Source organism: Lissotriton vulgaris, chromosome 6 (genome assembly GCF_964263255.1).
Source record: "Lissotriton vulgaris chromosome 6, aLisVul1.2, whole genome shotgun sequence".
In the NCBI taxonomy this organism is placed as follows: domain Eukaryota; kingdom Metazoa; phylum Chordata; class Amphibia; order Caudata; family Salamandridae; genus Lissotriton; species Lissotriton vulgaris.
Window position 1 is genome coordinate 1,096,381,281 of NC_141694.1, and position 27,178 is coordinate 1,096,408,458.

The 27,178-nt window shown below is 39.3% G+C and overlaps 1 protein-coding gene across 2 annotated transcripts in view; it reads left to right on the forward strand.

The window, feature by feature from the left end:
• Window positions 1-5,344: 5,344 nt before the first annotated feature.
• The window catches only part of LOC147708470 (solute carrier family 22 member 2-like), a 545,897-nt gene continuing 524,063 nt past the window's right edge, over window positions 5,345-27,178 (forward strand). For both annotated transcript variants that reach the window (XM_086927158.1, XM_086927159.1), the window contains exon 1: window positions 5,345-5,884. In XM_086927158.1, coding sequence (XP_086783284.1) covers window positions 5,468-5,884 — 417 coding nt within the window. In that variant the 5' untranslated portion in view covers window positions 5,345-5,467. The remainder of the gene's footprint in view (window positions 5,885-27,178) is intronic.

Below are 27,178 nucleotides of genomic sequence, written 5' to 3' on the forward strand. Positions count from 1 at the left end.
ATCCCGTCCCGGCCCGCCGCTGGTAGCGGCCATCCTAGCTTCTTTGCCGATTTCTGGTGGAAGAAAGGTAATATATGTAGATTTCTGGGTTTTAGTGTGATACTCTGACCAATCTTCATCTGAAAAGCTAGGTACTATTAACTGGTACAGGTATTTTATGCACATGTGCAGCCAAAATTCAAGAATACCATTGTGGCATGAAGTTGAAGTCCTCTATATGTATGTTTTTTGTAGCACATTTTCCAGGAATTTTGGTGCCAGTCCTTTCACTTTACTGGACAGTTCATAGCCCAAGAAAATTAAATTGGGGGATGCCCTTTTAGATTTTTCTGAGATTCATTTTGTTGGAAAAATGCCAATTGTGTCTACCTGCATAAGATGCTTTTCTAAGTAATTGGCAGGTAAACCACTTCCAACTGTGTCTTGGCTGCGTGTCCAAAGATGGTGGATGTGTTCATATGGCGTTCCACCCACAGTAAAGATAATGTGGTCAACTGCAGCTAACTGAGTTGACATCTGATCTTATAGTTGGCCCTGACAGACTTTTTTTTGTTAACAGATTTTTATTGTTTTTCACAGCATATTACAATTTGAACCAACCATGTTGCATAGTACTGAATCAATATATAGCATAAAACAAAGCATTAGCACCAGTCATCTTGCATGCGTTAAAAACATAGATGAAAGGGGAGGGAAAAAAAGCAGGCCAGGGGAGAGATTCAGAGGAGAGAGGATAGGAGCATGGGAGGTAGACCAAGAATGAGCGAAGGAAAGAGGAGGGGGAGGGTGAAGGAAAACGCAACCGGGAGATGAGGAAAAACAGTGTCCGACGTCTGGTGTGCTGTGATCCCAGTGGGCATACATACTGGATCCCTCCCCAAGAAGGGGAGAAGGAGTGATTTGGCAAGGGACGCCATTCCCACACCTCTGCTGTGTGTGGCTCTCTTGTCGCTGTGGACTCTCTCAGGGGGAGGGGTCTCTGAGACTCCTGGGTATAAATGCTGGATCCCTCCCCAACAAGGGAAGAAGGGGTGCTTTAGTAAAGGGCACACACAATGGTGGTAAATTTTGGGATAATGATGTTTTGAGTGGTATAACAGTTTTAGGATCCGCCCATGGGGCATCGTCATTGTCAGTCCAGGCAGGATGTCTCAGTCGTCGGAGACCTTGGTGGCTCTTAGTAGATCTTAGTAGTCATTCACCAGGGGAACAGGGGATCTGCTTCTCCGTGACGTCCGACAGTATTGTTACAATCGCCTCCCAATAACTAATCAAGGAGGGGCAGGACCAGAGCATATGAAGGATTTCAGCACCCACCTCCCCGCACCTCGGGGAAGCTACGTCGGTAGTGTGAAAATACTTATCGATACGCTCACGAGTAAGGTAGGCTCTGTGGAAGATGTAAAAGTTAATTAATTTAAATTGGGCGTTGTGAGATACCCTGGGAATCCGCTCCTTGGCCAAGACAGACTTGATTTGACAATGGAGTGTGTTAGTATGCTTTTGTTGATGTACAAAACATAACGTGTATTTTTAAAGCAAACGTTCACTCAAGGGTGTCTTGGTGCTGAATAACAGTTTTTTTTACCCAACTCAATGGTACTCATTATATTGACCTCAAAAGGATGAAATGCTGAGTGGATGTGCTGGGATTTGAACCTGTGAGCATGAGATGGAACACAGACCCATACAGTGGGCACATTAATCCACTGAGCCTCCAGACCCGGCTGATTACCTGATGATAAAGTGAATGAGGACTAAATGGATGTCCCCTCTTTCCTGGTTGACACTATATATTGGAGAGGGCCCAAAAGGCTGACCTTCACCTGTGTGACTTCGGAGAAAGATACAATGCGTGTTTGTGAGGTGATCTGGCACTGACCTGACACTGCAGGTTTATTTATTTATTTTATTTACAGAGTTTTATATAGAGCGAACTTGACCCAAAGGTATTGGGTATCAGAGCGCTTTACATAGCACCAGTTGTGTTACATGAGGACACATTCATTTTTGTTAGGCACAGGGAGATTAAGTGATTTGCCCAAAATCACAGGATGTTGAGCGTCATTGCCGAGACTCAAACCCGGTTCCCAGATGACAACTGGTCCACGCTGGTGGGTCTTGAGGAAAGTGTTGTTGAGCACCGCATCAGATTAAATATAGGGGAAGTGGAGTGGAGCTAAGGAGCAAACATCAACATGTATAGCGCATTCATGAGTGGCATGTGGAGTGTGGCAGCGAGAATGCAGGCAGGAATCATGGACAACAACGGAGCAAAAGTAGAAAATGGTTCCATGTTGACTGGTCTGCCTTAGTTATTTAATGTGGGGATTATGTGCAAAGATACACGTTTTAGACTAAGGGAGGGAATATTTAAACTTCCTAAAAAATAATCGTTCTTCGCCGCAGCCACCAAGTGTTGTTTATTATTCCACATCTCTTCCACCCCCTCTATAGGTCGTTTCCTTCAATAGATTGGCCCACTCACAATCCTATCCTCCTTGTTTACCCATCTCCCTTTCATTATCCAACCCTCACCACTTTTTTGTTGGTTGAGCCTTTTTCTTAGTCCGGATCCCAGAAAGCTCCCACATTGGAATTAAATGCACCACTCTTCCTGAAGGGGAAAGTGCTGATGCAGCTGACTTATCGGGAAACTCCTTATGCATAGCATGGAAGGCACACAACTACCATTATGCAAGCATGCTCATATTGACATAGAGTTTCAATGCTTCGCATTGAATTTATGGTGATATGTTCGAGAAAAACCTTTTACTGTGAAGGAATAGAGGGCTGTTGCTTCCGAATGCCCTTTGTTATCTGTTTTTGTTGCCCGCTCTATACTGAATGGCAAAAAACACAATCCTCGATTTCCTTACAAGAGGGCAAACATGCCTGGCCTCATAATGGGAACGGCTTCGAAGTTTTCTAGCCAAAGACTCGCCAAGCAGCCCAGGTTGAGGAGAACCAGACATGGAGTTGTCCCATACCATCTTCATCACTGTTCGAGCAAAGCAAATAAATGTCCAAGATCTGTGACTGGCTTTGTGAGCTCTGCCTTGCTCGCAACCTTGTGTAACTGTTAAGATTTCTCTAATCTGGTACGAAATGGTTTAGATACTAAAAAACAGGGGTTTTCATTGAGGTACAATTGTTCTCTTGTAGCAAGGTTAAGTTAATATGTTGTGTTTTATGTCCTGTTGATCCTGCGGTTTAAGTGGGTTGGTAGCTAAGCTGAAGTTCTTCTCTCACAGTCATATTGTGTCTAGGTTTTCTTCTCTGTCTTGTTTCCTACCACACTCACTTACCTAAATCCTACAACGCAATGGGCTCAACTGGGGAGAACAACTATTTATGATTTCCTCACATCTAGGCATATCTCAGCTAATAATATAGCATGTGATTTTGATAAATGTGTTCCAAATATACTTTTTAAACACCATTCAACGGCCCCTGCCATTTTCACTTTCAGTGATCTGACCTAGTTCATTTACACGTCCATCCGGAGTTTCCAGTTGAATACATTTAATGATTGGAGCAGTTTTCTCTAGCTCTGGAGACCACTTTGGGCCATGGTGATATCTGTTGTGCTGTCAAACAGCACCATTGCCCATGTCATATCTGTTAAGCGAACCTTTTTTTCTTAAGCTTTCTTCTTTGCAGCTGCCAGCCTGGCTACTTTCCTTTTTTGAAAGCTGGCTTCCTGAGTTTAACCATTCTTTTCTCGTTTGCCAGTAAATTCTGCATCTCTCTGTGGGGCATGTCCTTTGTTTGAAAATGTTCTTGGTAAGAGTGCTAACACTTGTATGGGTCTGCGCAGTCACTACACTCTTCCTGTCTTTAGAGTACGTCTGATCAATTGCGAAGTCCTTGTTCCAATGAATATAGTGTATAACATTAATCACTGGGCAGTAGTTTTCAAGCATTTCAAAATCCCTTATTTTGTAACCTTCTCCATAAGATTCTCCCTCGCATTTGGATATAGATTATCTACTGGAAGATCTGCTCCTATTCCTTCTTTTCAGGATTTAGTCTCCCCCTGCCCTTTCTCTGTAGGAGCTCCCTTCTGGTTTCAGTTTAAACTGAGGTTTGGCGGTTGGATACATAAAGTTCTCTTCCAACAGAGGTGTAGATTTGTAGTAAGTTCTACAACTCTCATTTCCTTTGTTCCGAAAGCACATCTGAGAATCTTTATCTATTGGCTAAAAGAGCTGCTTTGACTGTTATGTTACCTAATATTATTTTAGAAACCGTCTCATCGTTTCTGACCGACTGAATCTCTTTCCATTTGCTTAGGTAGTTTCCAAGCCAGTTTTACACTGGTACCACGAGTGGGCCCATTCGAATAGGGTCTTTGACAGGTGGTAACCCACCCTGAAACCACTGAAAGTGGTCCAGGTGTGTTAATCGTATCGCCAAGTACTGCAAGGAGAATATTGCACTAAAAGCGAGCAGTTATGTATTGGTCATCGTACCTCTTATTAGCTCCAACTGTAGTGACTGCTATTAATTTCCCTCATAAATTCTGATCTGACTCCCCTTGAGGGTTGCAAATGTCCTCTGTTGAGGTTGGCAGCGGGTGCTTGCTGCACATTTATAGGTATTGAATATAAAGGTGCTGGGATACTCTTTGGAGCAGCTTCCGCATTATATGTTCATTCATTCATTTAGTCGTTCATACTTGCACTTCCACTCCCAGCACCTCGGCTCGTCAGTTGCTCCCTTGCACCTCTGGTTAATTTTTTTAATGCATGTATTCATTTTTTTTCAAATAGAAGTAGACGCTTTTTAGTCAGGGCTAGGCAGGTGCCTGATGCTCGTTCCTTGCTCACTCCCCCACAGCTCTTCCCATCCATCTACTACCCGCCTCTCCACTTCCTCCTCCATTTGAATATAAAAATAAAAAATACACGTTTTTGCCAAGGCTTTATTTAAGCATGTTGGTGTTAGCGTACATTAGCACATTAAAGTCAGAACTTTTTGGACAAAAGAACTTCTTGAAAAATGTAAGGAAGTTTTCATTGTACAATGCACAGACTTTTGCAATGGAAACCAAGAAAAAAAGACACAATGATAGTAAAACTTTGTTCTAAAATGTCTTTCTAATCCCTTGGAGACAAAATAGCATTTCATAAATAATTCATGTGTCATGTATTTCGGGGCAAATGTAAATACATCAGACTCGCAAACCGCCTGTTTTCTGCATAAACTGTTATGATTAACTAGTTCAACTTTTTTGTTGAACATTATGTGATTAAGGCCTCGTGGGCTTCTTGGACACTTCCAGGGACAGTTGGCACCATCTTTTTTAAACCTATCATTGCTTTATCTAAGACACGGTGGGATGACCTTTTGAAGCCCTTTCGCACTTACAAAAGCACAGCTGTTTTCGATTTCTGGACTGAGCACAACGGGCTCTGAAGGACTCCGTCAAACGAAAATCCCGCCTTTTGAAGAAGCGGACACCATGCCTACGTTTGACGACCTTTTGGAGCACATCGGAGAATTTAACCTGTTCCAGAAACAAACTTTTTTTATCCTCTGCTTCATCTCCGCTGTCTTCAGCCCGGTGTACGTGGGCGTCGTTTTTTTCGGCTTCGTTCCTGAACACAGGTGCAGGAGCCCCGGGGTGGCCGAGCTGAGCGCGCGCTGCGGCTGGAGCGTCGACGAGGAGATTCTCTTCACGGTTCCCGGGCTCGATGGCGCGAACGAGTCTCTGTTCCAGAGCCAGTGCCTGCGCTACGACGTCGACTGGAACGACACCTCTGTCAGCTGCACCAACCCGCTGTCAGACCGGGGCGTATACAATAGAAGTCACATACAGCTCACTACCTGCGAAGATGGCTGGCTATACAGCACCTCGGGGTCGTCTGTCGTGACTGAGGTAAGCCTGATGCCATTGGAAACATCAGGGCTTTGAGTGGGATGAAAAAACTGGGGGGTCTCTCAAAGGGGCATGGCCAATGTAATTAAGGGCTTGGCTTAAAAGCACTTAAGCAAAAAATCTGTGCTTAGCATAGTGTGCCGCCCAACTTGTATTTAGCTGTTTATGTCATTACATCTAGCTATATGATACAACAAGTAACATCATACCTACAAGAAGTCAGGACTATTGGCTTTGTCAATGGTTGTTAGTTGCATAAGATAAATAGGCAGCAACTGTGGCTAGTATATAATATCGATAAGGCTTCCACTTAAAGCCCTGTTGGCACCACGACATTGTCGCTGCTCCTCAGTTTCAAAAAGAGAAGGGAAATTCAGAGAGAAAATGACTCTATTTTAAGGATTTCCCTTCCCCTGCAGTCCAGAAAAAAACGGACCACCTGTGCCAGAGTCCAAAACAGAGCCCTATAGAGACCCGTTTCTAGGCCCCATTTAAAAAACTGCTGGTGCTCAGCACCAGTGAGACCCGGCCCACTTAAAGCCCTGGGAAACATCTCTTGAAAGCAGGTCCGGCTGATGACACCCAGTGGGACAATGCTTGTTGGCACCCCCAAATTACCACCGCCTCCAGGGACTCCCTCACTACTACCCTTTAACCCGTTAAGTGTGTGTGTCGTCCAATGGCCATCGTGAGCACTACCTTGGTAGTGCTGCGCACGTCTGTTGGCTGACGCGGCCCGCACACTCAATAGAACGCCCGCTCAGCGGCGGATTTTAACAGGTTAACAGTACCCCTCAAGTCTCTATAGCGGCTATGCCTCAGATGCATTTAATTTGTTTTATAGCGCCACTCATACCAGTGTATGTGTCAGAGCACTTAACATCCCTCACACATGGCACAGAGACAATCAATCATAGGGATCTAAATGAGTGTATAGGAAATGTTACATAAGACAGAAGACTACAAAGTGTAGTAGTCACATGTCATCTATACTGGCGGGCAGTATAGTTTTAGAGTGCTTGTTCTGGAGAAGCATAAACTCAGAACTTAGAAAGTAAGACCATGGTGGGGGGTTCTGCCCTTTTTGCAACATTAAGATAATGAAAGACGGGAACAAATCATAACTCTCTAATATATGCCTTGCAATTTGCATACAGCTCTTTGATGATACTTAATACCTCACTAATCTGTGTTAGGATTTTAACTTATAAACTGAAAGTAACAAAAGTATATCTCTGATAAAAGCAGTAACCCACTGACCTATTTACATTACATGCACCTTGTGATCTGCATGGTGCACATTCTTTGCAGCAGGCACATTAACCCTCTGCACTAAGTTATGATGAGACAAAACTCTGATCACCCTCCAGCAAGAAAATTAATTACCAGATTTATCCTAACATTTTTATTGTTGCCTGAAAATTACCGGAGGCAAGGCCCATGGCAGCTGGAGCTTTTAAAACAATAATATACTTGCAAAAAGGGTGCACCCACCCGAAGTCAGCACACGGTCCAAAGGCACCGGTCGCACCGCACTGCTTGAAAGCATTGATACCAGGCACAACTATACACAATGTCATTAGTCTATCGGCCAATCAAAATTGGGATTAGCAAAGTAATTGCATTCGCTATTGAGGACAGTCACCACACTCTGAAGCACTTGCCTATGTTTCTTTTACATTTACCGGAAACACTTCTTAAGAAGCATTTGGTACTCTTTATTCTCGGGTGTGCAATAATTGTACTTTCAAATGTAAATTTATGTGTGGTCACAAACAATTTACATGTAGATTCCTACCCAGGAAGCACAAGCATATTTACTTCTGAGTATTTCAGGTTACAAATTTGGACCTGCTACCCTCATATTTCATATTTTCCAAAGAAAGTAATATCTTTCTTGTGGAGAAACCTAAAATGTTACACACACAAAGAAAAGCATTTTTGTGCTAAATTTTAATGTGCAGAATTTTGCAGCAGATAAGAATTCTGTATGCATAAATGTTACTATGTATATGAGTGCTCCTAGAAAACCGAGGACCTGATTCAGAAAGGGCTCGTGGCAGAGGCCCTCAATTGTGAGGAAGTCTCCTCACTCAGGGCAAAATCTGTCATGCGGAGACTCCCCTACGACTGCGGGCCTCCTTCTCAATGCGAAGATTCCATCCGATTGTGGAGTGTCCCCCACCTCTGCGGGCCTCCTTCTCATTGCGGAGATTCCATACCGATTGTGGAGACTCCCCCACCACTACGGGGCCTCCTTCTCATTGCGGAGATTCCACCCGATTGCGGAGTGTCCCCCACCACTGCGGGCCTCCTTCTCATTGCGGAGATTCCACCCCGATTGCGGACACTTACCCGCCACCGCAGGCCTCCACCACACGTAGGGAGGCCCTTTGTAAATCAAGCCCTAGGTGTTGTATTGTTCCAGGCTCTTTTCCAGGAATTCTTTTAGAGTTCCAAAAATGCAGCCCTAGGCATCAGGCAATGAATGCAACATTTAATTATGTGCCCTACAACAAAAGTCCGTGGAATAGTGAGCCAATAACAGATGACTCGGTTGCACAATTTGGCTCCAGTTTAATGTGTGGAAGAAGTGGGTGCTTTTTAAAATTATGTAATGATGTAAAGACAAATTTGAGGTATTATTTCCAACATAAATCTCATGAGGCCATCATAGTTGCATTAACCCATTTGGAATATTATTTAAGGGTGTCATGTTCGTTGAAGAGCTTCAAGAATTTTCGTTTAGATTCTGCGAGCTTCCTTTTTTTTTTTAAAGATCTCTGTCAAGTGACAATATAACCTACTATTGTCCTTTTTTGCTCATTTGCTGCAGGTTTGATCTTTAAAATACACAGACTCTAATAAGGCTGGTCTTTGCAATAGCCAGGCTCATTCTAAAAGACAGGAGCCACTTAGAGATATCTCACTGAAAGCATCCTGAGTCAGTCAGAGCTCCGGTATTGAAAATAAGCAGAAATACTCATAAAAACCCAGATTCACCCAATTTGCACACCATATTGAACAACATTCACTGAGCTCAGGACATGATTCCCTCCAGATGTGTTCATTCTAGGCTGTTCTTTGAGCTATTTCTAAATATTGAGGAGTGAGAGGTAGAGGTTTCGGAAGTGTGCCTTCCCTACAGCATATATCAATTATGGAAACACTTCAGACTTTTAGAACTTTGTCATAAAAATATTTTATTTGAGTATCCAAACTATATTTGGTATCATTGGACAAGCCCTTGCTTTGTTTCACCTTTTCTTATTGGTTTTTGTTAGGTATACATTATTGATGCCAATCCGAGTATATGCAATAAGTCATATGACCTATACATCATTTGCAAGCAAGTAGGACATACCTGATGTGTCAAGCAGTGCATCCTTGCTCCTCTGGTGCTGTTTATTAGTGTACTGCTTGCTTATGACTCATCACTGTTAGCAAGTTCAATTGTCTACTATTTCAGCCTAAATTGTATTGGACACACATTCCTTCCTATTGTCAACTCACACCCAGTTAAATGACACAAACCTCATCTGGATTCCATTATTGGGAGTATGGGTGGGTTCTGGTCTTTGGAGCTGTTTGTTGGAGACCTTTTGAGTTTAATTTCGAGACAGACAATGGGATCCACAAAGAGAATAGTACATTTACCTACCAGTTAACTTAACAGACTACTTATTCAGGTTGCCTATGGTAAAACTGAAACAGAAAGTTTTTATATAAGGAAGACAATCAATCACCCTCCTCTCCCTTCATCGACGTGTTTCAGCCATCAAAGTCAAGCCACAAACAGGGTGTTGGCCTTTCTTCATGCCCTGGACCCTTGTTCTGTACTGCCCTTCCGCTAATAATATTCTATCTAAAATAATATAGAAAAGGACTAGAGTGAAAATGCATGTGTGACATGCAACATATTACAGTTCTAATACTCACAGTTTTATCTTTGATCATAGTTAATCAGTAACTATATTGGCGGTAGTTAGAACCATGTGAAGGGGGCACCATGGCAACCTTCTGTAGTGTCAGAGGCTCATCAAGACGATTTCCCAAAAATTTCACTTAGACGCTTCATTCAAATTGATGACCCTATTAATACTAACTTATGGATCTGACAAAAATAACTCTCAAAACCTTCATGTTTATATAACTCATAATCACATTACTCGGCACTATGACCTTCATAAAGTCCCCAGTCACTCAAACCTCTATTCCATACTCTCTCAGACCTCTGCTTTTAACACTCAGTGATTCAACTCTCTCCAAACTGCAGTTTTTCGAGTACTTAGAATGTCCAAAAATGTTCTTTTGATGTTACACGATAATTTAGTGCTCTACTCTTCATGCGGCTTGGCACCATTAAGTGCAGGGCTTAGTGGTGACCTGCCATTGCCTGATGGCATAGAGAGGCAATTGACATCTGAGCAAGCTTGCTTATAACATATAATATAACACAGCCATATGAGGGCAAATCCTTTACACTGCAGCATCCTTACACTGTAGTGAACTCAGCAATCAAAGCCATCACATGCCAGCATCACCCGAGCCTTGGTTGGTACCTAGGGTTCTACAGTGGGTCTATAGACATGTGTCGGGCCACCTGTCGTAGGGAGAAGTAAACTGACTCTGCTGATTCCCCAACTTACCCCCATTTACAAACTCAAACCTACTTGAGATGTGATGGCTGTATACAAAACCTTTTACACAATTTTGTGTGTGTGTACTATCCAAAGTCATATAAATGGTGGGCAATTTATGGTGTGACCAATCTTATTAACCGTTTTAAAAGCGGTATCTTATTCATTTTTGTTTTTTGTTGCAGTTTTATGTTTAGCAAACTTATCTCAGGGCATTAGATCACTTTGTATGAGAACCTGATTATGTTACTTTTTTGGGGGGACAGGGAAATTGGGGGCCAAATTTAGGTACACCTTCCTGCACAAAAACAATCCCATGCGTGGATCGGTAAATCTCATCTGGGTTTTACATCGCCCTTGCTTTATTTTGTGTAGCGCAAGAGCGACACAAACCTTGATAAATGTTCCCCAAAGTGATTTGCTCAGAATCACAGGAAGTGGAACAGATGCCAGAATTCAGACTGGTCCCTCAATCCCAGCGTCAGGCGCGTTAGTCAATAGCTATGTAAATGAGTAGCTAGCACACCTATCTAATCCAATTAAACGTGTGTTTGTGAGGTTCAGCCTGATTGAGCAACAATACATTTTATCGAAAACGGAGTGGACAGACAACCTAGTGCTATTCTTACGTTTCATTGACGACATTCTCATAATCTGGAAGGGCACCAAAAGTCAATTGGAAAGCAGGATCAAAATACTTAATGAATGCAACCCGAGGATTCAATTTACTCACAATATTCAGAACGAAAAGATACAATTTTTGGATATTGAAATCTGCAAGACACAACAAGGTATTTCAACGAAAGTGTTCCGCAAACCAACGGATGTCAATAATGCGCTGCACTACACGAGCGCCCACCCTAAAAACCTCAAGGATCACTTACCCACCTCGCAGTTAATCAGAATTAAAAGAATCACCTCTGATTCCAATGAGTGCAGCACTCTCATGGAAGAACAAGTCAGACGGTACAGTGAAAGGGGTTACCCCGCAAACATACTTGAAGCTTCAGTACAAAAGGTTTCGAAAATGGACAGAACACAACTGTTGAAGAAATCAGAGAAATCAACCAATGAACGAATTGTATTTGTAATGAAGCACTCCACGCAATCACAAAGGATCAAACATATCATCAAGAAACGTTGGGAAATGATCGCTAATGAACCTGATTTTGCCAACATCTTCAAGAATTTTCCAATCATGGCACACACTCGTTCCAAAAACCTTAGAGAAATACTGAAGCATCCACGCAACAAACAATCAATTACCTACAGAGGGATGCGGAGATGTCACAATTGTGGCCAATGCAACAATGCTATAGTGAGTAAGGTTTTTGCTCATCCCCAAACTGGTAAAGACATACAACTGAAACACAGCGCTGACTGTAACACCACAGGGGTGATTTATGCCATTTTTTGCCCATGTGGATTAACCTATGTCGGCAGGACCTCTCGCAAAATTAAGACTCGCATAATTGAGCATAAGAGTACCATACGTAACAGGTCTACCACAACCAGTTTAGCTACACATTGGTCTCAGGTACCCCACACTATACCACAACTCAGATTCACTGTATTGGAAATAGTTGAGAAACATATGGGCAAGGACCACCACACAGCATTATCCCAGAGGGAAACATTTTGGATAAAAAAATTGGGAACAATGACCCCAGGTGGGCTTAATGATCAGTACGAAATGGCATGTTTCCTATAGACTGTTAAACTGTGTGAATATGTATCCCCATATGAAGATATATCTTGTATATTGTCAGAGGACCTTCACATGATATACTCTGGTCAACAAAGTTTATGTTTTTTATATTTATTTCTGACGTTTTGTACAGAATTGACACGCAGTCCACATTGATAAATGCACTCGTTACCCCCTGTTATTTTTAAACTATTTTTAAACTGTCTCTTGCCACGTTGCACGCCTTTACTCCTTCTATCTTGTAAAACACCCTTTGACTCTTGTATTCAAAACGAGTTGAAATGCACATCTTTTGCATTCAAAACGAGTTGAAATGCACATCTCTACCCCCTGTTATTTTTAAACTGTTTCTTGCCACGTTACACGCCTTCACTCCTTCTATCTTGTAAAACACCCTTTTACTCTTGCATTCAAAACGAGTCCAAATGCACATCTTTTGCATTCAAAATGAGTCGAAATGCACATCTTTTGCATGGATAACGTCATTAATATACATGACACTGTGCTTATATTGCACACTACAACATGTCGCCTCGATATTCTACAATTAATAAACTAGTAATGCGCACGCCCCTTTATTTAAGGGATATGTCCATATACCGGATGTTATCACCGGAAACACTTGTGAGGTCGGAGGTCAATACACGCCAGTTTGGCGAGGTGAGAAACTCCACTACTTTGGAATAGTAGTCATCTTTTACCGGCTACTTCAGCACGGGCAGCTTATGCGCACTTTTCTATTTTGTAGTTACAGCGGCAGCTACAAATTGACAATACGTTTTTCTGTCTGGTACATCCGAAATATTTGTGACGACCCGTCAGCTTGACGAGGTAAGAAACGCCACCGCTGTGGGACACTCTAGACAAATTTGACCGGTAATCCTAAAAGATGGGCAGCTTACATACAATGTTTATTTTTAGTGTCAGTCACAATCGATTTACACGCCGTTTCCATCTGGTCTACCGGAGACGTATATGCACCGCATTTTGGGTAAGAACCAAACGCACGCAGTTTCCCTATAAGTTCGTGTTGTCATGTTCACTGCCCATAGTATAGTGAGCCTTTTTAATATATTTCCCCTAGAGGCCGATCACGAGTTTCCAGGTTCGTCATGTACATGTAGATATCACAACATCTTCAACATCAGGTAGATGTTTTTTCCTTCGTATCTGACTATATTTTACCTCTGGTCATGGGCCTAGGCTGACTCTTAAACACTTTTCTAGACCTTGCATTTCCCGCACACAAGGAGGTGTTGGGTGCTACTTCTAGTTGTAGATATTCTCAATTTATCACGTTTGACTATGAACTATTCTTGTTTCTTATACTCTCTCATTAATTAAGGGTTTGGACTTACATCTATGGACTATAGTGTTACTTCTATTTTTAAGATCATGTACATTCCATGTAAATACATTGGAACATATATATATTTTTTTTGTTCACAGTGCTTTGAAGACGGAACTGATGTGATGATCTATGTGTTGTAACAGTATCAAAATTGGATTCGGTATTTGTAATTGTATTCCCCTGAAGAAGGGTCGCTACAGACCCGAAATGCATTGGGAAATGTTATGATTTAAGTTCTACAAGTTTCATTTATTGAAGTACTAGTGTGCTTCTGATCTAATCTGTTCGCTTTTTGAATAACTGAAATTGTTAGTCTTGATTAAGACATCACCTATGTTTTGAACGTATACAAATGAATATTGTACCACTAAAGAAGGTATTACCCACAAAGATTATCTTGCGTATTAATTTACATTGAGTATTTGTTTTACTATTGATCAACGAGTTGAAAACTTGAAACCCTAGGGACACAGGGTGAGCTCCCAGGCAGACCTAGTGTGCACTAGGCCTCTACAGAGCGTTAGTCAATAGGCCACATCTCCTCTCCTCTCTAACCACATTAGAGGTATTAATTTGTTTAAACAATAAGTAACCTGTAACACTGTGCTTAGTTTGCTAAATACATTATTGTGTCTTCCTCCTAACACCAACCTTGCCTATCAAAACAATCCTGAGGCCATATTTGTTAGCAAAGTAGGATGAGAGCAAAAGCAGTGGACATCAATGTGTGTTCAGAGCTATTTAATGGTATTGCAGTTCAGTGGTTTCATATGCCTGTTGCACCGTCCCACAAAACCGAAGAGAAAAAGCCTAACGCAACAGATTTCTCAACAGTACATTACTGTACAAGAATCTGATTTGTTATTTTTGTCCCTCCCAAAGGTATGATGAGTTTGATACACACTAGGAGGGTTTTTCAGACTCTAGTGGGTCGCCTTCCAGCCAAGCAGATCAGCTGAGTTTGTGACCTCACTGCCGACTGCAATGATTAGAGGTTCCTGCCACGCAGGCCTGGATCGAGTGGCAGCTCCTCCGTTATGGTGGAGAAACATCGCCCCACTGAAAAATAAAATATTTCTCATCACTGCCAGCCGAGTTTAGGCATCCTGCTGAGCGTCACACTTTAGGGAGCAGTGTTAGGCACCTGTAAATGCTCATTCATGTTTGGCCAGCTGTCCTAGACCTGCCAAACATACGTGTGCAACTGTGCACTCATGGTTCTCCAACCCAGCTGTGTTGCAACAGCCAGGTTGGAAAAAAGCCCCAGGCTCTCCGGGCCTGAACGAGCATCAAGTCAGGACGCGCAAGCCATTGCCAGTTGGAGAGCAGTGCTGTGATTGCCCCATGGGAGTCTGTGCAGCCTGAACAGCTGGGGAGAGGAGCAGTGAGGCGGTGGGGCAGGTACGTGTACTTTTAAATTTATTTTCGGGTCACCCTGACCCTCCGGCGTTCTCACTTGCATTATCACACCACCCATAAATTAGAGCAGCCGCCACTACCAGGATCTCCGTATCTTTAACAGAGCTGCCAATGCAGCATTGCCACTGAAGCTTTGCCGAGCGGGCGCCATGTTTGATGACCCCATCCAGCATCATTTTATGTTTTCAAGAAAAAAAACCTTCCCAAGCAGAAGTTTGCTACTTGAAAACAAAACAAACAAAAAAAAACGAATGCTGTGAGACACAGGTAATTCACTAAATAGGGCAGTGCAACAGTTGCTTTGACTTGAAAGCCTGGTGACAGGTGGGCTGTTGTGTGAAAGATTTATGTTGGGGGAGTCAGTGGAGGCCCCACCAGTATAAACCAAGAGCTGCACCCCGACTCTAAATAGAGTGGGGAGCTAGGATTTCTGGGGGAGGGAAAGCGCCACCTACTTACGGGTCCACCATATACAAAACGATTCCGTAATAGTTACATGAAGAAAGAAATCATACATTTCAGCAGGAATAGACTTGTGCCCACTCAAAGTGAAAATTGAATCTGGTTCACATAGCTGATTCACAAAGGCACAATCACACTTCAAACACAGTTACAGTTTATTAACATAGTGGCACATGTCTCTGTTACCTAGCCATATAACTGCGGATTGGCAGCATTGTGGAAAATTTACAGTGATAGAGTTCTGGTGTTTGTGAAATTAAAAAATCGTTTTTTAAATCTTTTCCTTCACATACATTTTATTCCATGAGGTTTTTCTCCCCTCACAACTCTATGGCATGAGTGGATATTTCGAGATAGTACAAGTTCTCTAATCTTTTATTCAGGAACAGCAAGCTTCACTAGAAAGGCCAGTGTAGGTATATGTGCACGAGCAATAGTCTGAGCAAATACACTTATTTTCACCTAAAAACCGTTGAGGGAGACTCTTGTGTGCAAGAGCCAGAGAAGATTCACACTTATTCTTGAAAAGGCCAGGGGAAGCACAGATGAACTTGCAAGGGATGAATGAGGCATATGTGCGCCCATTGGAGCCGGCACTGGTGTACTCACCCTCTGTGCCATGAATGGCTTCTAGAGTGAAGTCAAAGTATGCTTATTTCGATTAATTAAAACCATAAATATTTACAGATCAGTGAAATATAAACATTTCGAAGTTAAAAAGATCAAATCGCAACAACGTGGGCCAAGGACTTTCAGGGACAGAATTTTAGCATTGAGGCCGGTGTTGAAGAACCTTTTGAGCCTGCACTTCCAATGCCTAGTGTTATTGCTCCCAGTTTTTCATGCAAAAGTGCAGAGATGTTGGAGCCAACCACCATGTCAAGTGCAAAGGTAAATAGTCATGGAGGTCTGACACTACTGGCCCTGCAGTTGCCTTATATTCTCACTGCTTAATAATCCTACTGGACCTGCACCGCTGGCATCTTCTGTTGTCACTTTCATGAGTCCAACCTGGAGTATAGGGGTGTTAGTGCAAACCGCGGTGTAAAGCGCAAAGATAACGTTATAATACTGTGGTGCTGGTGGCTCCGTCCCAAACATACAGTCTCACTCCCTTTTCCCAGACTGGAATACCAAAATATTAGTGGAGACCACTCTCCAAGCAGAATAGATTAAGAGTAGTGGTTAGCCCATGCTGGCAGCTCAATTTAGGGTTGTGCTGGATACTGACTGCCGGCCCTGTAGCCGTCAGCAACCTGTTTGCCTTTTACATGAATTTTATGAAGGATGCAATCATTTGGGGTGGCGTCGCCCTTCCTGTAGAAGAGTAATGCATGACGGCGTGATCTAATGCCATATCGGTTGAAAATATCTTTCAGAAACAGCTTGTATTCAGTTAATAAACCAGGAGAAGTCGATAGGATGTGAGTCAAACTTTCTTCCTCTTGATGGCCAACTCTGCTCTTCATTGGAGAAGGTCTCGGAAGCCATTTAGGTAGGCAGTCAATCACTGAATACAGCCGGAGCGTAGATGGAGCATATTGATTTAATATAGATCTCTTAAGTAAGACTGTGGATGGGACTGTTTATAGGAGATGATAGACATCCATGTGTGGCTTCTTTTGCAGAATTTTTGTTTGTCCCTATTCCAAGCGATCTTCTTTATTTGTTTATTTAAGACTACTTTAAACGAGTTATGATGAGGGGCCTGTTCCCATTGCTGCGTTGCCTTTAGGCCCTTCAGGGGCGACTCAAAAGCCTGCACTCAGCTCTTTGTTTTTGTCAGAAGGCTTGTTTGTATTTCTTTCCATATCAGAGAGCGCAACTGTTTCTCTGATATTCTGGTCTGAGTTCCTTAGTAGGGACATGTAGTTAAGTGTGGAACCTTTTTGTACTAGTTCTTGATCAATTAGGCCAAAATCCAACTGGATCTGAGACCGAGGTGCAGGGTGAGGGAGTTGGAAGAAATCGGAATACCATGCCTAGTGCAGAGTTTAGAAAAGACTCCTATTTTCCCAGAAAAGCTTCTGTTCCAAAACTGATTGCTGGAATGAACGTGGCCTCGTGTGGGAGATCGGACCTTGTGCTGCTGCCTGCGCTCTGTGGAGTATCCAGGAGGGAACCACTGACAGAATATCGATTTCCAAAAAATCGACCTACTATAACATCGAGTCTCTAATATCGATAGCACTAATATCGACACCCTATACTTAACATGTAAACTACAAAAATATCGAGCAAACTATATCGATGCACAAAAATATCGTCTACAGAAATATCGTTAGCATTATTTTCGATTACCATAATATCGACACTCAATACTACATATACCACACTACAATAATATCGAATACAAAAATTTCGATAGCACTATTTTCGTCAATATCAAAATATCGATAGCTAAATTATACTCCTTTTTTTATATATAACACCAATAAATCTATTCTCTAAGTAATACACACATTTCTAATGACTTCACTAATGTATTTTCAAATTATTAAGTAACATTTAGTGTACAATATTATGTTTTCGCTAACTGACGCAATTTGTATATAAACTCTTTGTAAACATACTTATTTAATACTTAGTACTCATTTTACATAAACTTTATTTATAACAAGACTTTTATTTTACATAAATATATCATTTTAATTCCTTAACATAAACTATATAAGAAGATATATCTTAAATGTTTTACTTAAAAAAAATTCAAACTAACCAATAGTAACTCGTCTTTACATATCTGACCAATCAGATGGCAAACTTAATTACACATAGACTATATAAACCAATCACAAACAGCCATACAAGTTGCAGGAAATATTCTTCGTGACCACATACTGCCAATTTTGGGAGCACCATCTATATTCTTCTCTTCAAGAAAATTCGTCCTAAAACTACAAGTAAGTAATCATATAACTCTGTTAATAAATTCTAATTTTTTTGTCTATTAATTATAGACCAAGATTTGTAACCTAATTTGTTATTTCTTTATGTACTTTACCTTTAAACAGACTCTACAAACAAATCAAGTTATACTTCAACTTCAAGATACAGGACACTTTACATTTAAAAAAGGTATCTACATATGTTTAACATTTACTTAGCGTTCTTAGCCAACTATTGGCCTAATTTAAAACTCTATACTTTGTTTCTTAGCCTGTAAATCTTAATACATATTGTGCTGGCAGAATTTTTTGGAAAAAAAAGTTACAATGCTGTGTAAAAAATATTTTCTTCCTGTTCTTAAATATGTTTTAATGTGCTTTTACTCATAATACATGTGTCATCCTCGGTTCTTTTTAGCAATTAAGTAACAATGCTTTATAACAAATGTGTATTATTTATATAACATATAAACGCATTAGTAATTTTCATCAACTTTCTCTCTAAACAGAACACATAGGTACAGAAAACAGATAATTCACATCAAAGAACAAACATTCTGCTACTACTATAATTCTCTTGGTAAGATCATAAATAAAACATAACTAGTCTTTATAAACTCTATGCAATGTACTAGAAATAAAATGCCTCTTGTTATGCATCTGTTAGTATAATCTTCCTGTTCTTAAATATGTTTTTTGTGCTTTTACTCATAATACATGTATCATCCCCGATTCATTTTAGCAATTAAGTAACAATGCTTTATAACAAATGTGTATTATTTATATTACATATAAACGCATTAGTAATTTTCATCATCTTTCTCTCTAAACAGAACTCAAAGGTACAGAAAACAGATAATTCACATCAAAGAACAAACATTCTGCTACTACTATAATTCTCTTGGTAAGTTCATAAATAAAACATAACTAGTCTTTATAAACTCTATAGAATGTACTAGAAATAAAAATGACTCTTTTTATGCATCTGTTAGTATAATCTTGGAAATTTCTCTTTTTACATTCAATAAACAAAACTATTTTTAGAGACATTATAACGTAAAAAATAAGTTACCAAGCAAAAAAGTGGTAACTTTTCCTATAACATACTTAATTATTTCTCAACAGACCGTGGCAATACAAGAACAACATCTAACTGAACAAGCATCTACTTTCGATAAATAGAACATTACTGTTGGTAAGTAAATTACTAGAAGAATACTAGCTTTATTTAAAATCTTTTATACATTTCATATTGTATTAATATTTGTATATTAACTTTTCTAGATACCAGAAGTAAAGAATGACTGATGATGCAAGATTTATTACTTCTCAGAAAGGGAAATTTTTGTTATGCTATATGGGCTACATTTATACTCAAGAGAAACAAAAAGACCTTAAAGTGAATTGGAAGTGTACAAAATATTACTCCAATAAATGCTATGGCCGTGCTACAACAAGGGAAACTAGTGTTATAAATACCACTGAACATAATCACCCACCAAACATCTCCGAAATAGAAGTGAGATCCACTCTTGAAAATATCAAGGAATTCAGTACCAGATCAGAATTACCTACCAACGTAATTCTGAAAGAATTACTACCTAAAGTTCCCAAAGAAGCAAGAGGTCAGCTACCATCTATTGCTACCATTAAAAGAACAATAGCAAGAACCAAAAAAGCAAGTAGACCCAATATACCAACTCCAAAAACTTTTGAAGAAGTCATAATTCCGCCAGAGCTTGTAATTACTCATAATGAGGAGCCATTTATATTTTATGACAATCATAGCAAGGACAAAAGAATAATCATGTTTGCAACTAATAACAATATAAAAAAATTAACTGAAAGTACTACTTGGATGATGGATGGTACTTTTTCTATATGCCCAAAACCTTTCTACCAGTTATACACAATTCATGGGCAATATCATAATACCTGTATCCCCTTCATATATTGTTTATTACCAAACAAACAAGCCACTACTTACTCTGAAATCTTACAAAAAATAAAGGAACAAAGTTCTGACTACTTCCCAATGAAAATCATCATAGACTTCGAGCAAGCTATGATTAATTCTATTTTGAAAACGTACCCACACACATCCATTCAAGGATGTTATTTTCATTTCAATCAATGTCTCTGGAGACATTTACAAAAATCTGCCCTTAGTGTTGAGTATGCAACAAATATAAATTTTGCATACCAGATCAAACATCTCATTGCTCTGGCATATGTACCAGTAACTGATGTGGCCGAACATTACAATTTGTTAATTGAAAGTCCTTTCTACACCCAAAATGAGCAAAGACTTGCCCCACTTTTAGATTACTTTGAGGACAACTGGGTAGGAAGACTACATAGGTCAGGCCACAGACGCCAGCCAAAATTTGCAATTCCCTGGTGGAATGTCTATCTACCAACACTCAACCAAGAAGCAAAAACGAACAATGCTGTTGAAGGTTGGCACAATGCCTTCCTCTCTTCTACTGGACGTACAACACCCACATTACACAAGCTAGTCTCAGCTATACAAAAAGAGCAAAGCTTTCAGGAACTACGTATGCAGCAATCAGTCATACAACTGAAACCAAAACTCTCTAGACAAACTGCTCAAATGTATTTATATCTACAACAGCAAGTCCAACTATATCCTACAACAAGAGGACTGGAATATTTAAAAATGATAGCCAAAACATTGAACTAATTGCTATAACTAAATTAATTGATAGAGATCAAACAATATCCTTAATTTAAAAAAACACATATTTTAATATAATAAAAAATATTTATTTAGTCTAATTTATTTTTTAACACTATTCTAAAAAGACTAAATAAATATATTATTATATCACAATATTTGTTTTTAAAAACTGCTTCCATCCAAATAAAAGAACATAAATTTATAACTTACCTTTAAATAGAACATCATAAAGATAATCCTTTATCCGACAATACAATGTGTAAATATCAAACACTTAATCCAACGATTCATTAATTATGTTTTCTTTAACTCTGCAAAAACTATCCATCATCCAAATTAAACGACTATTTAAATGCCATTTACAATAACGACTGTTATCTTAAAGTGTGATAAATATATCACCGAACTCAAAATATAAAGGCAGAATGTAAATCATCTCCGTTCTAACAACTGAAACACACTTCCTTTCCCTTAAAAAAAAATTATCGGAAACGGAAATAGCTGTTTCAAAATACGAGAAAAAAAAACAGCTAAACAATCCCACCGACATAACACTAACGAATATCCCAGAATATTTAAAGATAATATTCCTATTAATTTATAATTTCATTAAATTATACCACATACTCATTAACTCCAACTATTTTAAATGGCTCAAAAATGCGTGACCGAAAATACGTATTGATTCCACTCCATTATATGTAAATAGTCATACTTTAATTCTCAACCCCAAAATACCAAAATATAACCTTTAATTATAATTTACAATACTTTAACAATATAAAAGTAGATTCGTACCTACTCAAAAGTGAATCTGTTTCCAACCGCGACTTTCCATTTACCAAAATAACGCAAAAAGACAAAGAGTGGTTACAAAAGAAACAATCCAAATTATATGTAACTGTGAAAAGAACTACAATAAATGTCGATTATTGTTATAAATATGGCTCGAAATTATGTGTAATGTTAAAAAAATTGTATAGTATATTGTGAATAAAAAATGTATTTGCCTGTATATTAATTATATATTACATACTTTTAATATTTATTACATTAAGTACAAAAAAATAAAAATATTTAATGTAATATTTATTAAAATTATTATATAACTAAATGTGTAATATTGTTTTTGTTTATCAGATTTAAATGTTTACAATATGACTAATATGTGAAAATTGTTATTATTAAAACGTATTTATTAATAATAATAATCATACATAAGAATATTGTAATGTTAAAAGAATCATTGATGATGATGTCCATGTTCTAATTAGGATATTTATATTATATTATAATTTTAAAAGTGTTCATATGTTAATATCATCATCAGTATATCACTATATGTATTAAAAATTAGTGACTTATGTTTTTCATTACACATGTTGATGTTTTATTAAGAAACAATAATAGTATTATGTATGTATAATATCATACATTACATTATGTGAACTAACCATTTTTTCTCTACAAATTAAAAGTACTTGTCAAGAAAATTACTATAAAATGTGATTAATAAAAAGACATTGTCCTCCATTTTTTTTTATATGTATACCAAACATAGCTTAATAAAATGTATATATGTTCGTATATTTCAAGTGTTGAATAAAAAAATTTACTGGAAAGAAAACTGGTGTCATTATTTTGTATTACCTATGACAAAATCATTTTTATGAATTTTTGCAAATGTATTATAAGTGTAATGTTATATCTATTTCTATATACCACATGTAAATAAATAACATACTATACACTGAAGTTATAAAAATTATTATTCATACACCCATATACATATAATATCAATTTTTGAAATACACATAATTAAATTTTAAATATTCCGACTCCAATAACCATTTACTTTCGGTAATTTCTTCTCAAAAACAGTAATTAATTTACAATTAGAAATGCAATCACCATTTAATTAGAGTAAGTGCAGAACACAGAACATATTAAATTTACTCTTCCAACACCAATTAACAATTAATTTAAGTAACTGCAGGACATTAAATATTAATTAATTACTATAAAAAATGAAATGTTTAAAAATTAATAATGTAATCGCATTAAAATTAATTTAATATAATAATTTTAATTTAAAAATAATCTTAATTTATGTTTTCCCTGTACCCCTATAATAAAAAACTGACCCTGAAACCTAAAAATACCCCTTCACCCACAAACAAAAAACTGACCCTGAAACCTCACAAAACCCCTTTACCCACAAACTAAAAACTGACCCTGAAACCTAAAAATACCCCTTTACCCACAAACTGAAAACTGACTCTGAAAACTCACAAAACCCCTTTACCCACAAACTAAAAACTGACGCTGAAACCTTACAAAACACCTTTACCCACAAACTAAAAACTGACCCTGAAACCTAAAAATACCCCTTTACCCACAAACTAAAAACTGACCCTGAAACCTGACAAAACCCCTTCACCAACAAACTAAAAACTGACCCAGAAACCAAAAAATACCCCTTTAACCACAAACTGAAAACTGACTCTGAAGCCTCACAAAACTCCTTTACCCACAAACTAAAAACTGACCCAGAAACCTAAAAATACCCCTTTACCCACAAACTGAAAACTGACTCTGAAACCTCACAAAACTCCTTTACCAACAAACTAAAAACTGACCCTGAAACCTAAAAATACCCCTTTACCCACAAACTAAAAACTGACCCTGAAACCTTACAAAACACCTTTACCCACAAACTAAAAACTGACCCTGAAACCTAAAAATACCCCTTTACCCACAAACTAAAAACTGACCCTGAAACCTGACAAAACACCTTAACCAACAAACTAAAAACTGACCCTGAAACCTATAAATACCCCTTTACCCACAAACTAAAAACTGACCCTGAAACCTAACATAACCCCTTCACCAACAAACTAAAAACTGACCCAGAAACCTAAAAATACCCCTTTACCCACAAACTGAAAAATGACTCTGAAACCTCACAAAACACCTTTACCCACAAACTAAAAACTGACCCTGAAACCTGACAAAACACCTTTACCCACAAACTAAAAACTGAGCCTGAAACCTAAAACTACCCCTTTACACACAAACCAAAAACTGACCCTGAACAGTTAAAATACCCCTTCGCACATACACAAAAACAAGACCCTAAACGCACAAAATGTACCTTTGATAAAACTAGCCACCCTGACCTACTATAAACTCTACATCCCACTCCTAAAAATATGATACATTTATTTATTTAATATCTACTACATTATATATTTTTGATTCTTTTTACTACATACACAAAATACCTCAAATTAGAACAACAACATAATAGTGTTCATAATTTCGTATTTTAATAATATTTATATAAAATTTCGATTCGAAACTAAAATGAAATACAAGGCAACATTTTTAATTCTATAATTAGAGTATACTTTGTTTATACACTACCCACCCTTATCCCCTTGAAAAAATACATCCCACTCATAACATAATTAGTCAAATATTTTCAGAAAATATATGAAAATAGTATAATTACAAATATATTTTAGTACATAAACAACAGCAAACTTAAAAAATAAATACTATATTCGAATAAAATCAATATCATTTCGCAAATATCGAAATATTAATTTTAATTTTTTAAATTTCGCAAATTTATATGAAATTGCGAAATTTTAATTTATATAATTACCCTATATATTTTTAAAACCCTACCCACCCTTATCCCCTATAAACTCTACATCCCGCTCCTAAATTTATAGTAAAAATAATATAAATATGTAATGTAATATTTTATTTAAAAATCTTTTTTGTACATACACAAAAATTATTCATAATGTTTAATGTACTCCCTAAATTTCGTTCAAATTTCGACTACTCCCAAACAATTTTTATAAATATCGAAATTTTGAAATCTAAAGTAAATGCGAAATTTAAAATTTTACAATTTCACTATACTTTTTTAAAACACTACCCACCCTTATCCCCTATAAACTCTACATCCCGCTCCTAACATTAATATACAATTATTTAGTAAAAAAATAAATATTTAGATATATTTACACAATTTATTAATATATATCCAAAATCAAAGAACAAATAATTTAACAATACTCAATAATTTTATATAAAATTTCGCATTTATAAATATTTTGATTTAAATTTCGCAAATTTATAAATTTACTTCAAATGCGAAATTTATTATTCCATATTTACACTATACTTTTTTAATACACTACCCACCCTTATCCCCTATAAACTCTACATCCCGCTCCTAGACTTCTTACTAAAAATAATAAAATTATATATAAAAATGATCTTATATATAAACAACATATAAATAAATCATTACTTAACATACTTTAAAACATCACTTTAACATATCGATATTTTTGACAATCGATATTTTCACCATCGATATTATTGATTTCGACATTCATGTCTTCGATATTTTTAACACACACATAAATCGATATTTTCTACGACGATATTTTTGTTTTCGACATTTCGTACCATCGATATTTTGGACTCGATATTATGGTACATCGACATTAACAACTCGATATTTTGACTGTCTACCTCCAGGAGGACCTGCCCAGGGAAGTAGAGTGCTCGTGACCAGGAGGACGGGACTGCGAGGACCAACAGGCTGTGCGTGCAACACCTAGCACACCTGCCGCCTCTTCCCGTGTCTCCGCCTCCCGCCCAGCGCTTTAAAGACTCCTCGCGGCCCCTGCTCCGCGGGTGCCGCTTGTGTGGGAGATCGGACCTTGTGCTGCTGCCTGCGCTCTGTGGAGTATCCAGGAGGACCTGCCCAGGGAAGTAGAGTGCTCGTGACCAGGAGGACGGGACTGCGAGGACCAACAGGCTGTGCGTGCAACACCTAGCACACCTGCCGCCTCTTCCCGTGTCTCCGCCTCCCGCCCAGCGCTTTAAAGACTCCTCGCGGCCCCCGCTCCGCGGGGGCCGCTCGTGTGGGAGATCGGACCTTGTGCTGCTGCCTGCGCTCTGTGGAGTATCCAGGAGGACCTGCCCAGGGAAGTAGAGTGCTCGTGACCAGGAGGACGGGACTGCGAGGACCAACAGGCTGTGCGTGCAACACCTAGCACACCTGCCGCCTCTTCCCGTGTCTCCGCCTCCCGCCCAGCGCTTTAAAGACTCCTCGCGGCCCCCGCTCCGCGGGGGCCGCTCGTGTGGGAGATCGGACCTTGTGCTGCTGCCTGCGCTCTGTGGAGTATCCAGGAGGACCTGCCCAGGGAAGTAGAGTGCTCGTGACCAGGAGGACGGGACTGCGAGGACCAACAGGCTGTGCGTGCAACACCTAGCACACCTGCCGCCTCTTCCCGTGTCTCCGCCTCCCGCCCAGCGCTTTAAAGACTCCTCGCGGCGCCCGCTCCGCGGGTGCCGCTCGTGTGGGAGATCGGACCTTGTGCTGCTGCCTGCGCTCTGTGGAGTATCCAGGAGGACCTGCCCAGGGAAGTAGAGTGCTCGTGACCAGGAGGACGGGACTGCGAGGACCAACAGGCTGTGCGTGCAACACCTAGCACACCTGCCGCCTCTTCCCGTGTCTCCGCCTCCTCTTCTACTGCTGGTATAAGTACTGTTGCACAACGCGTTAGCGGGACGCGTGTGCGGGACATACCCCGGGACAAAGCCCGGACTAAGGGCGGACCCTCTGAGACCCTCCGAGAACCGAGGAGACCGGACTGGACATATAATCCTGGTATTTATCCTGTGACATTTTGTTTTTAAACTGTTGTGTCTCTGTGCCCTTGGATTTCACGTAGTGATTTGATATTCGTGGCCGACATGTCTGAAAAACAGGGAACCCTGTTAAACAAAACTCTTGATGATTATTTCTCTAAAGCTTCCCCAGACATGCCTTTGGAAATAGTCTTGGCAGAGCGTCGTGCAGAGCGTCGCCGCTCTGTGGAAAGCTTAAAAAGTCGGCAATTGTCGCCAGTATCCACACCTCTCGCGAATATCAATGTAAATTCCCAGCTAGCTGACGTCATAGTCCACACAATGGACAGCCAACATGTGGTATCAGTAGTTAGTACCCCCTGTACAACTAACTCTCCCCAACTGGATACAATTGGCCTTGAGGGCATTACACATACGAGTACCCCTAATGCCCCAAGACCGTC